General features: G+C 44.9%; 1 protein-coding gene across 2 annotated transcripts in view; it reads right to left on the bottom strand.

Moving 5' to 3' along the window:
- The window catches only part of CCDC13 (coiled-coil domain containing 13), a 30,153-nt gene that overhangs the window by 8,273 nt on the left and 5,365 nt on the right, over positions 1-16,515 (bottom strand). For both annotated transcript variants that reach the window (XM_035319791.1, XM_035319792.1), the window contains exons 4-12: positions 14,532-14,674; positions 11,124-11,213; positions 10,735-10,851; positions 8,660-8,764; positions 6,932-7,096; positions 5,290-5,466; positions 3,508-3,714; positions 2,303-2,439; positions 152-235 (exon numbers count right to left, since the gene is read on the bottom strand). In XM_035319791.1, the coding sequence (XP_035175682.1) occupies positions 152-235; positions 2,303-2,439; positions 3,508-3,714; positions 5,290-5,466; positions 6,932-7,096; positions 8,660-8,764; positions 10,735-10,851; positions 11,124-11,213; positions 14,532-14,674 (1,225 nt within the window). The remainder of the gene's footprint in view (positions 1-151; positions 236-2,302; positions 2,440-3,507; positions 3,715-5,289; positions 5,467-6,931; positions 7,097-8,659; positions 8,765-10,734; positions 10,852-11,123; positions 11,214-14,531; positions 14,675-16,515) is intronic.

Raw genomic sequence — 16,515 nt, 5'->3', positions numbered from 1 at the left:
TAAAAAATTAAGACAGCAAGGAGACACTGCAGCCACTTAGAAAGGATGGTAAAAGAAGTTGTTTGTTACTGGAACAAGGCTGAGGGCTGCCAGCAGCTTGCGGAGCGTCGCAGGTTTTCTCTCTCGTTTGTGATGAAGTTTATATACGTACCTTCCAGGTGGGATGTTATTGCTGAGAAGGGGAGGTTGAGTAGCTGCCGACTCTATGAGCATATGGCCCATCTTGGACACTGTGCTACAAGGGAGAAAGCTCTGTTAAACACTGAGATCTACTGAGAGCGGTCATACAAGAACTCCTCTTACTTTTTTCACTGTCTGTGTTTACTGTGGCCTTTCGGGGGAGAGCCGCCTACAAGGGTAGCACACAGGCTTTGCATACACAGCAGCTCACCTTGCTCTCTGACCCCAAAACACACTGCAAAACCACGTTGTGTGTCCCGTGCACGAATACTAAAGCTTAGTTTTTGATCTCTGTGCTTCTGGAGGCACTATGCTGGCCCTCCGCACCAGCATTTGGAGCTGCGTGTCACAGCATGTGGATGTGGTGAGCAGGAACAGCTCTTGACCCTGCTTGGCTCAAGCTGAACATGCAAACAGCCACAGCAACAGCCACTGCTGCTCTGTTTCCTCACGGGCACTGCCTCGGACCCTCGCATAGAGCACTCTCATCGCACACCCCCTAGGACACGAGCCAAGGACAGGTTACTGGGTTTCTTTGATGGTGTTTGCTTATCGCGTGCTTTCCTAACCACCTGAACCCCTGTTCTGCAGCAAGGTGCAGACCTTTTCTTTCCAGATGTCTTTTAAAAATACATTTTATAGTTCTTTGAACTCTTCTGACCTTAGGAAGATCTGTCAGACTTACGAATATCGAGATCTTAGGAAGATCTGTCAGACTGCTAACACTGGAGTATCACTTCCAGCCTGAATGAGTTCTATGGATCTGCGTGCTTGGGACATAAAATTCCAGTGTTTGTTTTCCAGTCTTGAATTCAGCTTCCCTTTTCCTTGCCTTTGTGTTTCCTTGCCTTTAAGCTGCAGCTAACAGAGGATAAAGCCTTAATATTGTGGACCAGACAGAGCTGCCTTCTAGGCTGTGACTGGTTAATCCATCCTAAAATCAAGTTAAGGTTGGTGATGACAGAAAAGGCCCAGTCTAAAAATGAGGATTTTTACTCTGACATCTCCAAGGGGCTTTAGCTCCTATTTATAGCATTTTTCATTTCATCTTTCCTGATAGGAAAAGATGATTCACTAAAGCAAAATGGAATAGAGGGTCCATCAGCATATTAAAGTTAATGGAATGAGTGAGCCCTGCTGACCAAATTATTAACAGCTCTTGCAGTTTTCAGGTTCTTTTCACTGCCCGTCTGACATGTCAGCCATTGTCAGGACAGAGCGACGACAGTCATGAACCCAAGAAATAATGTATGCATTGCATTTAGAGGCTTCTACATAGTCCACACCCAGCCTAGCTTTCCTGCTCACCCTCCTTTTTACTATTAGCAGACATTTGAAGTAATTGGTAAAAGGAAAAAAAAAGTGGAAATTGGGAAAAGGAAGTAATTGGGAAAAGGAAGAAAAAAGCTAAAAGAATTTTCTCCTTCCTCAGAAGGCCAGTCCCAACTGCTCATTGTCAATTAGACGACGAACTCTTTAGCAGCAAACCCTGTGTTTTAACAGGATGGGATACAAGTTGTTCTGGTGCAAGTTACGGTCCCTTCACACAGCCAGAGTGAGCCAGAGTTGCACCAGTTTGAACAAAAATCAGACTTATGCTTGTATTAATATAACATACATGGTCCTCAATAAGGCTTTAAAAAGGATGTTTGTTAAGAGTAAACAGTGTGGCGTGCTTTCAACATTTCTGCAAGGAAATCCTACTCAGAGCATCTTTATTGATTTAAATAATGCACCGGTGATTTAGTGCTTACCTAAAATGGGGCTATGTATTAATTTGCCACCCTGCTTTCAGAAGGCTGCTCATTAGAAACCCTGTTTCTCATAAGAGTCATGAAACACAGGCACTTAAGTTAACCACATAAACATTATCTGAGCCGGAGAAAGAGAATTAGCTGCACTACCATCATGCCAAATGTAGTAATGTCTGCTAGTCTGTCTATCTTTTTCTGTTCCAGGACAAAAGTCCAAGAGACGATGTGATTAGAAATTCCCATATACTGTAAACAGCCCACCGCAGCCACTGGCACACAGCACTTGTGGTTTGATGCAGTTGTCTGGGAAAACCATGCTTCTGAATAACTCCCAGCAACCTAAAACATTGCCACTAGGCTCTTCTTACCGAGCAGATTCAGTCCTTCCAGCCTGATCGCCGCCTGATGTCAGAGGCTTAAGCAGAGTAAAACGTGGATCTTCTGATTGCTCGGAGGGTGGTACGACAGCAGCTCCTGGATCGTCTCCTTGATGGGCAGATTTCTTCTGTTAATGGTGGAGAAGGTTATAAAACCAATTACACAGTTCGAAGGAAAAGAGCTGCACTAATGCCTGATCAGCAGATTATGGTCATTGCTACAAGCATGCCAGAACTTGTGATTTACAGGACCTGCTCTGAAACTTTTCTTTAGTTTCTCATCACTGCAGAAGAGAAACACAGCAAAAGTCAGTAAAAAGTGCTGTTTTATATGAAATCTTGGGTTTATCTGAAATCGTGGTGCCACTACAGAACCTACAGTACCACTGCCAGCATTGGCTTGTGTCCCTCACCCAAGCTTCACCTTGGACTCAACTCTCTAGCCCCATTTCTGAGGTATCTGACAGATTCACAGATTCACATTGTGAGGGTTTTATATCTTTAGGAACTGGATGTCTAAATACTCTTAAGAACACCTGAGTGTAAGGTACCAGACCACATGAGAAGCCTTTGACAGTCTAGTGGACTGCCCTCAGTTCCTGTGCCATCTTGCAACAGTGCATCTTGCACTGTTGCTTTTTACACTAGACCATAAAAGTTGGAGACATTCTTAACACACTAGTCCCTAAGGAGCCAACCTTCCTGATTCCTTCATCTGTACATCGGAATTTCCACATGGCTGAGACTCATCAGACTCGTAAGACTAGCACAGAGGTTTGAGGAAGCTTTTAGAGTGGTTCACAGTGGGAGATGAGGATAACTTACTAGGGAGTCCCGTCACTCCATGAGGGGATGTAGCTGGGCTCCACAGCAGCCTGCTGATGTTGCCTCACCTACGTTTGCCTGCTTGCTTCAGCAGCCAAGGATGGTCAGTCCCCATTGCAGCCCCACACCTGCTGTCAGGCTGAGGTCACTAATATTTCTATATTTTTCTGCTGCTTAAACAGCTTGAAGAAAAGTTATGTACAAACAGGAAAGAAAATTAGAGTTAGAAGAGAGGACACAAGAGACCGTCAGTAGGGCAGGTGTTAGTGTCTTGAGCTGGCAACCATCTCGGACAACGCTGGAGAAGGAAGGTGAAGAACAGATCTACAATTATTACAAGTGTGCTCCTCTAGTTCATTTCTTCTGACTACCTGAAGTGTGAGTTGCCCAATCTCCTCTTCCAGCTCTTTCACTTTTGCCTCTCGTTCAGCCACCAGCCGTCTGAGCTGCTCTATGAGGCAGTTTTGCTTCTGAGCCTCGTTGTTCAAGTGCTGCCCTAGCATCTGCTGGGACTCCTTGTTCTTCTCATCCTGCTGGCTCAGGTGCTTTAAGATCTCCTGCATTTGCTTCTGCTGGCTCTGATAAAATAGAAATAATGAGTGAGATATTCACTTTTGCACACAATGATTATTAAGACTCCGTGTGTTTTACACCCTACAAGACAAATACACATCCAGGAGTGCGAGGGCAAGCCACTGCCCTGCCAAACTCATTCCCTGGTGTAAGCAAACTGATGTCACTAGCACTGCTCCAAGAATTTGGGCCACTATGCTTTAAGCATGAGGTCACTTGGCCTTGCTCTCAGCAGCTATCGTTTAAAAGAACGGCACAGAACTTCTACTTGTAACACCCAGACATGTTCTGCTGGGTAAGGGCAGTCTGCCCTCACTGGTCCTATCAAGACTTTAGTGACTGGATGGATCAAGTTGGAAAGATTCTGAAAGATACGGTTTGCTGCGAGCTTTGCTAGAGTGTAGCAGAAAAGAAAGCAAGAATGGTTTTTTCATAAGCTAAATAAAAGTGAAGATTTCAATGTGTTTTTTGTGATATTAGACCACGATCAGATTGCATGGCGGTGGCATTAAAAGATGAGGGTAGTGTGAGAAAACAGCTGTGAGGCCAGGCTGTTTTGCCGGTGGGTTTTGGAGTTTTTCACACTCTGACAAATCTAATAGTTGTTGGACAGCTTGTTCTGTCAGGCGAGCAGACTGCAAGCAAGGTAATTCTTTGATGTAATGGATCAAAATGTAACCACTGCTTCCAAACAAAAATTGTGTCTTTCTGTAACACTTTTATAAGAGTGCTCAAACTTAGTAGAAGTGCCAGCTCTTATTTGACTCCTCTGTAATCAGCCTAATCTGCTGGTCAGTGCCTATATTCCCCTCGTGGCTGCCTGGGGTGCAGAAAGGTGAATGCCAGCTTAGTCGTTAGCCTCTGTTGGCTGAAAGCTCTGTACAGAAGCAAGGAAACGTGTTTTTAAACTTCTGAGAAGCTGGATTAAGGCTTCTACTAGGAAGTGGCATATTTTCTCATATTTTTTTCTCGTTATTGTAACTGGGGAAAACCATTTAGAACCACAGCAGGACAAAGCAATCCCACAAGAGCATGACAGTGGGCATTTATTTCAGCATAACTGTGTCTTGAGGCCCCAGCAGTACTCCCAGTTTTGAAGGTGCCAAGTCCTCTCAGCTCCAGCTACTGCAGCCATTTGTGCGCATGGTCTACTATGGATGGTTCAGGTCTTGTGTGTTTTGGGCTGTGTAATACAACAAATTAAAGTGCAAGACTGCAGGCATTCTCAGAGAAAAAAAAATAAGTACCAACGGGGCTGAAAGCAGAACAGATAATCCAGTCCAGCTTCTGGAGTCAGGAATGAAGCCCTTCCTCTACCTAAGAGACATTTCTATTTCCATCCTTCTGCAAAATGTTTCTTCCAAACTTGACTCCAGCTGCCACCCCTAGTGCTGTCCTGCAGCCTTTAGGTGATCTGCTCCAAAATGCACAAGGGCTTTAGCTAACTCTGAAACTTCTGGCTGTCACGGTTTGATTCATCAGCCCCCTGTATAAGGTTGTCCGTGTCACTGTGTCATTAAATGACATCATGGTTCACCACTTAGAGAAAGAGGGCTGGGACCAAGAGCAATAGGCAGTACCAGTAAGGCATCTATGAGCTCATCGTCGTGTTTTCCTTTCTCCAGCAGGGTTACAAGCTGTCCCTTCAGGGTTTTCACTTCGCTGCACAGCACTTTGTTCCTGGCTTTTGATGCGTCGAGTTTTTTTTTCACTTCCTCGTGATTTTTTTGGAGAGCACCGTGTTCCCCAGTGAGTTTCTGCAGAGGCAAACACATCGTAGGAAATGACAGTTATAGCCTGGATGCTTTGGTGAGCTAAAGGAATCACACATTGCCCAGCAGAATGAAAAACATGGCACTGGCATATCATATCAGCCCTAACTAAGTAGGAAGTATAAATAGCACTACTCACTGTTTGCTTGCCACCAAAAAAGGTCTGTCTGACCAGAAATACAAGGGAACTGGGCTGGTTTAGTACGTGCCAGGAAGTGTATGATAATCTTCTGCTAAAACACAATTCCGTACGCTCCTGCTCGTTCATTTGTCTCACCATATTCCCATGGGAAAACTGTCTTACTTCCAGATACAGGGTGATGCTACCACACTTTCTGCCTGGTGCATGCTGTCTTCCGAGCCGTGCCTTCACCTAGGTGGAACTGGGCAGGGAGTGTGCTAGCAGTCATGTAGCCATGGACAAGTGCAAGGGAAATTTTGGAGTGGAGCCTGAAGCGCAAGGGGAGAGTGGAGCCATGCGGCTTACAGATACCGAGGGAAATCTTTGCAGTGCTGCATGCCTGTGGCTATAAATCTCTTTCCTCCTCACAGCCAAGAGTGAAAGGTGTGCATTGCCCCACTGCTCACTCTATTACACGGTTAAATTGTGGGGAGAAAAGCAGCAGCTAATTAAGCTCTGGAGTTGTGCCAGGTCGCCTTTACAGAAGAGAATCTAGGAAAAGGGCTTAGGGAAATGTGCTTTGCTAGCCTGTTTGTATAGCTGACACTCCCTGCTGCACCCCCTATGGTCCTTGTGGACACAGACCTATGGATCCTTTACAGCTCAGGGTTTACTGTGTGCCACGAGCCCCTTTCATGCCCTAAACCTGCTTATTTTTGTAGCAACTCAATACAATAGATGGAGAGTAAGACCCATGTTCAAAATGCCTCTTGGCAGGAGTCCAGTGCAATTCTGAACTTCACTCTGCTCAAATGTAGGAGCCCATAGCCATAAAGATTTCAGGTGTGAGGGGGATGCTTGTATTTAACATTGCATTGAGAATGCATACCTGGCCACAGGGAGAGGGGGATGCTCCAGAGGTTGGATGCAGCTAAGGCAGGGCTTCTTTCCACATGAGACTTCAGCACAAAGCCAGTGCCAGCTGCTCTGCAACCCGGGGCCTCTCTGCCACGTTCTAACACCATACACCGTGCCCAGTTGTCAGGTGGCCATGTTTCAGGCCAAGTGGATGCATCTGACATGTGAATCATGAAGCAAGGGAGTGTATCATGTGCTGCAAAGATATGCCTTGACACACGAGTACAATACAGAAAACCAGTGTGGAAGGCTTTTGATCAGCCCGTGAAGTGTGGCACAACTTCTTTGAGTAGATTGAGCAGGTTCCCAAAATGGTGTTCAGGTAGGGTACGTAACATAAACCCTGAAAGTAAGGCAAGTTCTTACTCACTATGTGCCCAAGTAGGACTCCGTCAGCTCACAACATTTTACCTCCAAGGCTTCTTTCTTTTCTTTTTCCAAGCTGCGAATCTTCAGCAAGTTCTTCTCTTGAGCTGACAACTTCCTCGGATCAGTCAGTGCCAGCAGCTCCTCATCGATTTCACTCAGTGATGTTCTGCTCTTGGTTTGACCCAGCTGATTCTCCAGCTCTCGAACCTAGGGCACAACACAGTGGTCCAGCATGAAAGAGCACAAAACCAGAGCTTAGAGCGCAGCATCTGGTTGTTCACTTCTTGACATTATCATGGGTACATAGAGCAGTGAACGTTTTCTTTTCAAATTTATATTTGTTAGGTGCTAACAAACATGCAGATGCTTAGGGCATCTGTGCAGGAAGGAGATATGACCACAAGACCTACAGGTGATAAAGGACACATGGGAGTGCTGTGCTTTATCAAAGCCACAAGTGAAAGCAAGGCAGATACCCCAAAGCATCTTAAATGCCACTAAATATGTATGTGGCCAACGGAATAATGTTAGATCTCCTCTACAAGGGCAGACACCCACTTACCCATATAAATTTAAGCATCTCAGTCTTCAGCAGAACCAACATCCAGCATGTCCACATCTAAGGCACAGTTCACTAGCCTGAATATAGGTATCTGGCATCGTTTTAGATGCCCTGGGGTACTGGAGACACATGGCACAGGATCTACAGGACATCCCTACTCCTCCAGAGCAATGGCCAAAGGTCAAAGGGACACCCTGTGGCATCTCAGCTGGCATTAGACACCAGCGTGTGGGCAACTGAACTCAGCTGCTGCACCTCAGCTATTCACTACAGATTTCTTTTATAGTCAGGAGAAGGAAGCAGGATCACTTTTGAGCCAGTGACTGTATTTACTGTATCACCACTAACTACAGAAGGGGCCTGTGGAGACTGGCTCTGAAATTTCTCCAGTAGAGTACAGCCTTCAGCCGAATCCCAACCAGGGGGTCTAATGAAAGGAAAATGTAATTTGCCCATGGGAAAACAGAGATTAACAACTTCAGTCAGTGCAGAACTCACAGTTCATTGGCATATAATTCAACACCAGAAAAATAGGAGGATTGTGTATCAAATTACCTGCAAGAAGTTTTATATAAGACAGACAAACTGCCTCCCTGTCCTGAGCTGACATTTCAGCTAGACTGTGCCCTTCAGAAGATACAGGAGTTAAAGATTTTATTTAAGTTCCCGGGGGAACAACTTGAACATCTTATCTGGCCTCAATTCTTTAGGCACTGAACAAAGGTGTCTAAGTCAGAGCACAGGCACTGACAGGGCTCCTTCTGTACGCAGTGGAGAGAGGCACCTTCAAAACATCCAGGGATTTTAACTAGGCTGCCACCGCTCTCCAGAGTCACTGAACTCTCTCCTCTGACACAGATGCTAAAGATTCCCAGCTTAAATATGGAAGCTTGTATGTTAGCAATAGACTAATTAGCATAGTCTGCAGGAATTCTGAAAGACTCTGCACCCATCATTACATGTTTAAAACCTAACACACCATACCCAGGCACACACAAGCACTAAAAACATTCCTAAAGCTTTTTATTCCAACACAGAAAAGATTGGCTGTGTATTTGCAGTAAAGTCTTTGTCCTGGGACACATCTTATCAGCAGGTATAGATGTTAAGAAATACTTAATGAAGAACCAACAGCTTACCTCAAACATCCCACTTGGAGCATCCCAGCCCTGCTTACTATGCAGGCCCTGTGCAGGGTCTCAACTCACCTTGCTTTGGAGAACAAGAATTTGCTGGGCTCGTCCACGCCAGCTGCCAGAATTGGTCAAGAGACTCTGAATATTCACATCTTCACCAACTTCATTTGCTAAAAGCTATGAAGAAGGGATTAACATCAGCAGTAAGACTAGGCTGAAATACCTGTGGTGGGGAGGGGAGGAAAAACTGCTCTCTCTAGCACTAAGCCCCAACCACTCTATACACAGTAGTCTTTGTATAGATAAAACCTGTGTCTGATATCCAGGATCCCATGTGATGTAAGTTATTTTGGACCATGATCACAACACAGAGTGTTGCTGCTTAGGAGGGGTTTGGCTAACATGAATGGCTTCATTTGTTAAGGTGGGTATTTCGGTGTTTTAATGTTTCAGTATTCGTCTTTAATTCTTTTTTCCTTTTTAAATGTGAGTCTGTATTTTGCTGCCTGCCTACCATGTGTGTCAAATTGTACTGTCTAGTTGCATAGTTGGGTGTTGTGACCAGTGCCCCATGCCCCTGACACCTGGTGATACGGTTAACACAACCAAAACCACTTTATTAGGCAAACGGCCGTAATATGTAAGCAGCCTGATCATGTATCAGTCCCCTTCTGTCTCTCCCTTTTTTCCGTTGTGATAAAAACGTCCACCAGGATGTGGTGCCCCCCGTTAGAGAACAGACAAGCCTCCTGTTGGCATTGTGATAAGAAACATTTGCCCAAGCACAGGCATTGGGTTGCCCAGCTGTGGTGACACTTGTTATGCACCAGGAAGCACAACATCACATCAGACACTGCCTCTAAAATGAAGCGGTAGCAAGTCCCAGGCGGGACTTAGAACAGAAGCGTTGCTGGATGGCAAAACCTGTGATCAGGGATGGTCAGGTGTGCCTCTCACCATCATCTTCTTTCTCTGAGGAGTGAGCGAGTGACTCACGTTCTTTTAGGTGGATTCTGAGTCTAGGCTATGATTACAGTACCACATGCTCGTTAGTAGGAATTTGACCCAATCTGCAGAGTCCAGATGATTAAAAAGTCTAGGTGAGTAAAAATTCTGGAAAATAAGAAAGCTACACTACTTACTAAAATTCTGTGGAACAACCACCTATGCTGATTGCTAAATTTTTTATGTATTAACAAAGCTCTTGTTATAAGTACCCTGCGGCCAGTCCCTATTGTACTAAGGATCCCTAAAAAGAACCCGCCTGTCCCCATAGCATCGGGCGTCGGGTGTCAGACTGTGCTACCTCTGTAAGAGGATCTCAAATTCATCACCAAGGTTTCCCACGCATTGCTAACAGTTTTCAACACCTGCATTTATTCTGTATTACATATAACTAGAACTGAACGGGAGCAGAGCAGAGATGCTGTCTTAATACACACCCTTGCAATCAGGCACTAAGCCAATCTCTCTTGCACAGTTCTGAAGCAGCCACATTAACGAGAGCTAAAGTTAGTACGACGAGCGTTTAAATTATTTATAAAAAGGTCAGCAGAGTTCTATTTTTAGAAGCGTATTCTCTACTCTGATCTGCATTGCAGGTCTCTTATGCAAAGTAATGAAACCAAAGGAAGCAGAGCACAGAGGAATGCATTAAAACCCATCGTGAATCAAGCAGGAAAAAGTGACTCTGGATGTCACTCCACCCAACTGTTTAAACGTGCTTTGGTTCAAGTGTGGTTTTTAATCTCACCAACTTCACGGGACTGAAGCCTGCATTAAAAAGTTAATACTTAATTAAACGTTTTGGAAAAGAGGAATGGGCTTGACTGTATGTTTCAAGTCAGCCAAAACCTATTTTGCTGAACTGGGACTTTCAAACCTTAAAGGATCTGTAGCTATCGTAGCAGCAGAAATAACAGGAACAGTTATCCAGTTACAGGAGCAGAGAATGAAATCCGTGTGTGCCCATGTGCGTATTTTTCCAGTTCAACCACTATACCCGTAGTTTTGTTACCTCCTTACAGTTCACTGGAATCATGGAGGCTTCTAATGAAAGCTCAGAGGAAAAGAAGCCTCCTCCTGATGTCACAGGAGTATAGCTCTTGAACAGGACCCCAACCACAGGCTGCATCCCGGAACAGTACCTTTTGCGTCATCTTCAGTTCGTGCTTTGCAGACTGGAGCTGGTTACGATACTCCATCACTTTAAAGTTGGCCGTGGTTAATTTTTCTTGCAATGCTTTCACCTCTGGACTCTCGGCCTTTGAAGAGAAGAATGGATTTGGTAAGAACAGAATCCTCAGTGAAGACCTAAAGTTATTAAGATCCACATATCCATCAGAATCACAGAATCCTTTTTTTTTTTTCCAGATTCATTCCCTAATTTGTGGGGTATAGAGGTGAAAACAGAGCAATTTGGTGTCAAAACTAGAGACAGGGAGACATCCTTGCCGTAAGGAAAGGAATGCACAATAGGAAAGAACTAAGTATCAGCTATTACTTCTGATTTCCTCTCTACGATTACAATTCATACCGAGTTTCCTTCTATCTTCTTCAGAGTTGACTGCTTGATTCCCGCATCATCACCACCAAGGGAATGTATTTTTTCCACAGCTGTCTGTAGCTGGAAAAAAAAAAAGGAATTTTATAGAATGGATACAGTGAAGAACACACCTTCATGGGAGACTAATTAGAGAAAAAAAAAAAGCAACAGTAATTTTAATGAACCTGAATGTTTATTTACTCCATGAAAAAAAAAATAATGACTTAATTTCCCTTGTTTTTTAAAATGAATCAGTAGAAAAGCCTTTTCCTGAAACGCTTCCCAAGGAAGCCTGGGTTATTTCACTGTGGATAACATCAGGGAAAATGTCTCTGACTTGCTGAGATGGGATCAGTTATCAGTTATGGGTATCTCTGGGGGCTTTTCTCATCACAGGTTCATAACATAAGAACGTACACATATACATGCAGATTCAATAAAGTACAGATCAGGATGTTGTCTCTGGATGCCAGTTTACTCACTTTTCAAGAATATCACAGGTATTTAATAAAAAGCACGCAGCTCTATCCACCAGAGGAACCTAAAAGGAGAAATGACTACCTAACGCCCTACAGCTGAGGTTCAGTAATGATGTTAAGTCTCTTTTTCTTCAGCTGGAACATCTCTGAAGTAGCATTTCTCAACAGGTAAAGAATACGTCTGCTATTGCACAGAATAGGAAGGCAGACACACTGCCCCTCCTCCTCTGGATCAGGTCCTCTGCTGAGGTTGCAAAGACTTCTTGCTGGACCGCAGCGCAGCGGGTTTGGAGCTGGAAAGGCTGGGAAGCGTTGCTTTAAAGGGATGAGACTTCATTCTTTGAAGCGGGCAGAAAATCTTGGTTATTTGCCTGAATAATATGAGGCCCTAAGGAATAGCTTCCTCATTAGTCGTATTTGGAGAAACAGAGTGCAACTCAGGGCCATCTTCCTTTCTTTGCAACTAAATCCTTGCATAGACAAACCACCACTTCTCCCCAGTTCAGAAATTTGTTTAGGCAATGGACCGAGAGTCAGGGATTTCAGCGAGTGGTGGCAGCTGCTGGGTCACATTTCAACGATGTTTTCTGCAAACACCCGTTTGCAGTCTTCGTTCATGTTCTGCTCTTTGCTAAGCGATTGCTCCATGACCACACCCGGCATTTTGTTTGTGGGAACGAATTCATGTTAAAACGCTTATGATTTCCATATTTTGCAGCTTTCATGCAAGCAAAGAGCTAACAATTACGTGAAATAACAGTGTTTTCCCCTGCTCAAAGTACATACTGCGACGTGTTTGCAAAGGTACCATCAATATGATTCATTTCCCTGAGTTCAAGCCATCTAGAAGCAGGCATATGGGATGAGATCCAGCTCTCAAATTAACACTTTTCCTCTTCTCAGCGTGGCTGTCTCTATTCATAATTAATGGAATCTCATCGATACAATCAGGGAAGTCTACTCTTCAGAGCTCACTCTACACTAGACCCCTACATCAGGTCAAGCAGATGCGCTGACCGTGGGCTCTTTTTTTGCCCCCACACAGGTGCCTGGTCCTGTTGGAGGTGTCCGAGGGACATTAGCAGGCCCTCGGTTGCTGCACCCAGAGTGACACCACTGTCATGTCTGGATGACATCCAGCCCTGTTTGGATGTCTGGGAGGTCAAGTGGCACCTCAAATGGTCCTTTTATGCTTTGTGCGGGTAACTGAGTTGTGCTTTAGTTGTCTTGTTCTATAATCAATGGAAAAAATTAAGTGGGTCTCATCAGCTTAGCGTAAAAGCTACTGAAGAGATGTGAATCTCTGCAGGTTCCTCTCTGTGATAGCTCTCCTTACACCTCACCCAACATTTTTGATAGGTAACTTCCACTGTTGAGCACTGCTTTAATCCTACCCTTCCTTCACATCTTCATACAGCTCTTCTTAACGAACCCATTCCAAAAACTCAGCCAACGACCAATGGTTTGGAGAAGAGCCATCCCAAAGGAGCATGTGAGAAAATGACCTCAAGTTGCGCCAGGGGAGGTTCAGGGTGGAAATGAGGAGACATTTCTGCTCAGAAAGAGCAGGCAGGCGTTGGGACGGGTTGCCCAGGGAGGTGGTGGCGTCACCGTCCCTGGGTGTTCAAGGAAAGGTTGGACGTGGTGCTTGGGGACATGGTTTAGCGGTGACATTGGTGGTAGGGGGATGTTGGACCAGATGATCTTGGAGGGCTTTTCCAACCCTAATGGTTCTGTGATTCTATGAAAACACAGACCAGGACATGGCTTCAGTGGGGCCCAACTGTGGTTCACCTCTATCGCAGATGAGACAGGTTGCTTCGTTTGTCTTTGATTTTGATGGTGCTGGTGTCCAAGGAACAGATTAGTTCGTACCTGAGGTGCCTATCTCTGCTCTGACCTGCACTTTTTCTTGAGAATTTGTTTACTTCGACTTTCTTTCCTGAAGCATCCTTTCTTTTACGTCAATATCTGACAATATTTTACGTTTCCGTTTGAATAATTGTCTCCACACTTCTGCAATAGAGGATTATAAGCAAGATTTATTTTTTTTTTTAAATTATTTGCATCTTGCTCCCCTACTTCACAGGTCCTCAGCCACACCTGGCATTTCTTAGCCAGCCTGCAAGCTGTGTGACAAGGCCCTTCTGAGCAGAACTCTCTGGATTTATGCAGTTCTCCAATCTGTCATCTACCACTCCTTGATCCTTCAGGTAACTGGGATCCAATTCAGACAGCTGAATGACTCATGAAAATAAGTGACTGTGAAAGATGGAGTCAACATGCACGTGTCAGACAGAGCGACAAACATTATCGATACATTTAAATGACGCCTTCTGAGGAGGCAAAGTGAAGAAAACCGCATTAATAATGATCTAAAAAATTACCCATACTGCATAAGGAGGATCAGCAGTTGCCAACGAACAGAGTAAACACTGACATTGGGGCATCTGATTTTCATTTCAGCAGTCACCTGAGGGAAATCAGTCCCGTGAAAGGTCAGCCTATAGAAAAAAAGTTGTACTAAACCAGAAGAATACAGCTGGCTGAGTGAAGATTTGCCATCTTAAGTGACATAGTTCCTCACTGCCTCAGCTCAGAAAGCTCTTAGGCTATTTGTGGTTCACATACAAGCGAATGTTTCTAACTGGCATTTCATACATCTTTGGCTCATTATTTTGGCTCAGCTTACTGATAGCCTCTCCTAGCTCCTTTCTGCAAAGGTGGCAACAGCTGAGGGCACACCTCCCTCCCTCCTAGCGTGAAAAGAAATGACAAGAACTCAGAGCAAGCATGAATGCAAGAGCAAATTCGAAATGGCAACACGAATCAAACCCACAGCTGCTACAGCTCCTCTGTCCCAAAAGCTGGATTTCTTTGTTTCTTTGAAAAAATAAAGAGAACAAGAAAAATGCCTCACTTCTCTCTCCAGCTCTTTGACTTTGTTATTTAGTTGCTTCACTTTGGCTTTTTCGCTCTCAGTCTCGGCAGTTATCTCACGATTCTTTTTGGCCAGTTCAACGATTTTAGCAGCGGCAACGTCCCCCGCTAAACCAGACGTCCCTGAAAAGCACACATAAAAGCAAAGGACATATCTTACAGGCAAGATTCAGAACAGACAATGCTTTTGTTCTCTGTCCACTGTACAGTGAACTTTCATTGTCTGAGCCATCTCTCCCAGCGCTGTGCCAGGCACTTGAATGAGTAAGCGAGGGAAAAGAGGCGTCAGTGATCCAGCTGGACTGCCTGGCCCTCAGAGCCAGCGTCACACTGTGGCTAGCAATGCCACGTTTCACGCTGTAGGAACAGCCGCATGTGAACAGGCCACACCAGAGGTTCTAACAACACACACAGGAAGGGGAGAGAGGTTTTCTGCTCACTGCTGTGAAGGACCGTTAAGAACTGGCAGCATATCGTGGCATTTGTGGCACGTTATAGAAAAAGACGACGCTCTGTTTTGTGCTGGTTGTTTACTCCTGGAGGAGTCACCGAAAACAGAGGTGCAAACTTTTTCTAGACATCTGTCCTTAAAGGTCAGGAGCACTACTGCAGCTGACTCCTGGATAACAGCCAGGAAATTTCATTGTGCCTATTTATAAGCCCCTTGCGATAACGCGCGCAGCCTTACTGTATTACTGAGCTCTTCTAAACACACACTTTGCTCTCCTCCTCCTCAGTGTCACAGAGAAAGTAATCCCCAGGAGCGCCCTCTGTGTCACCTGGCTTTTGTTAACATCGAACAGGTGAAGAGAAGTTCTTGCACAAGTGCAACATCGATATAATTGCATCCAGCGTGCAAGAAAACCTCTAGCTCAGCAACAGAAACCAGCCTGCAAGAACAAGTTATGTTTGGCATACGTAATGCCCATTATTTTAACAGTTTCCACGGATCTTCTTTATCTGATGTGCTCCCTCTCTCATCTAGAAGCTACTTTTTCCCTAGTTTTCCTAACAAGTAACAGCTGCTAAGGGTGCCAGGACATATGAAACTAACCAAAACCCAGGCTCGTGCTGCCGTGTGATGGCATTGCACGTGTTTAATTAAAGCTCTTTCTTTCCGTGAAATGTGTGTGGGTCTCTTGCCCCAAAGCATATAGGTAAGGCATGGTGCAAAATGCCACCAGCTGGCATCTCAGTCGGCCAAGAAGCTGCAGCAGCATTTCTGGCTCCTGGTCTTGACCCAGTAATAGCCTATCACCTCTCCTAAATACAAGCTAGAGGTAATTATTAAGGGTGGAGGTATACGCACTAATTGGTTTTGCTTATTGCTGGTTTTCCCCTTCTCTACTGGCCTGGTCATTGCTGCTGTCCTGAACAACAGTGGCACCCAGTGGAAGAGGCTCCAACTGCACAGCTCAGCCTTCAAAGGACACCCAAACCACTTTCAAAGCTGGACTTTTCATTCAGCCAGCGAGCTGCATGTGTCCTGTTCAGGCATTTGAACAGAAGAAGCCTGAATAAGGAATTTAACGCTATGTAGCAGAGAAAACCTGTAACACTGCTCTTTGACATTAATATAAAGGCTTCTGGAGTCATCATTTTTTGTGCTCGTAAAAGCAAGTTCTCAGAAGATCTGTGAGGAGCAGGCATTACTGTGTATCCCCAGAGCACTACACTTCTTTAAAGGGAAGTATCAGTATCAATAACAACATTCTGCACCTCAGTTCTGACCTGGAAACCTCAGATATCTTTTGGTCCTTCCAACAGCTCTCTTTCTGAGATGGGGAGCGGCAGCATTCATATTTTGCAGCTCATGAAACTGAAGGAGAGTAAGACGCAGAGCTTAAGCACGCACGCCAAGCCGCAGGTGTGTGCCATCACGTCAAACCACTGCAAGGAACTCCTCATGGCCCGTAAAGCCATGAGACTCTCCAGAAGGGACAGACATCAATGTTTAGGTAACC

This window comes from Oxyura jamaicensis, chromosome 2 (genome assembly GCF_011077185.1).
Source record: "Oxyura jamaicensis isolate SHBP4307 breed ruddy duck chromosome 2, BPBGC_Ojam_1.0, whole genome shotgun sequence".
Lineage (NCBI taxonomy): Eukaryota > Metazoa > Chordata > Aves > Anseriformes > Anatidae > Oxyura > Oxyura jamaicensis.
Note: the sequence above shows the minus strand (reverse complement) of the source record. Positions and strands in the feature narration are given on the sequence as shown.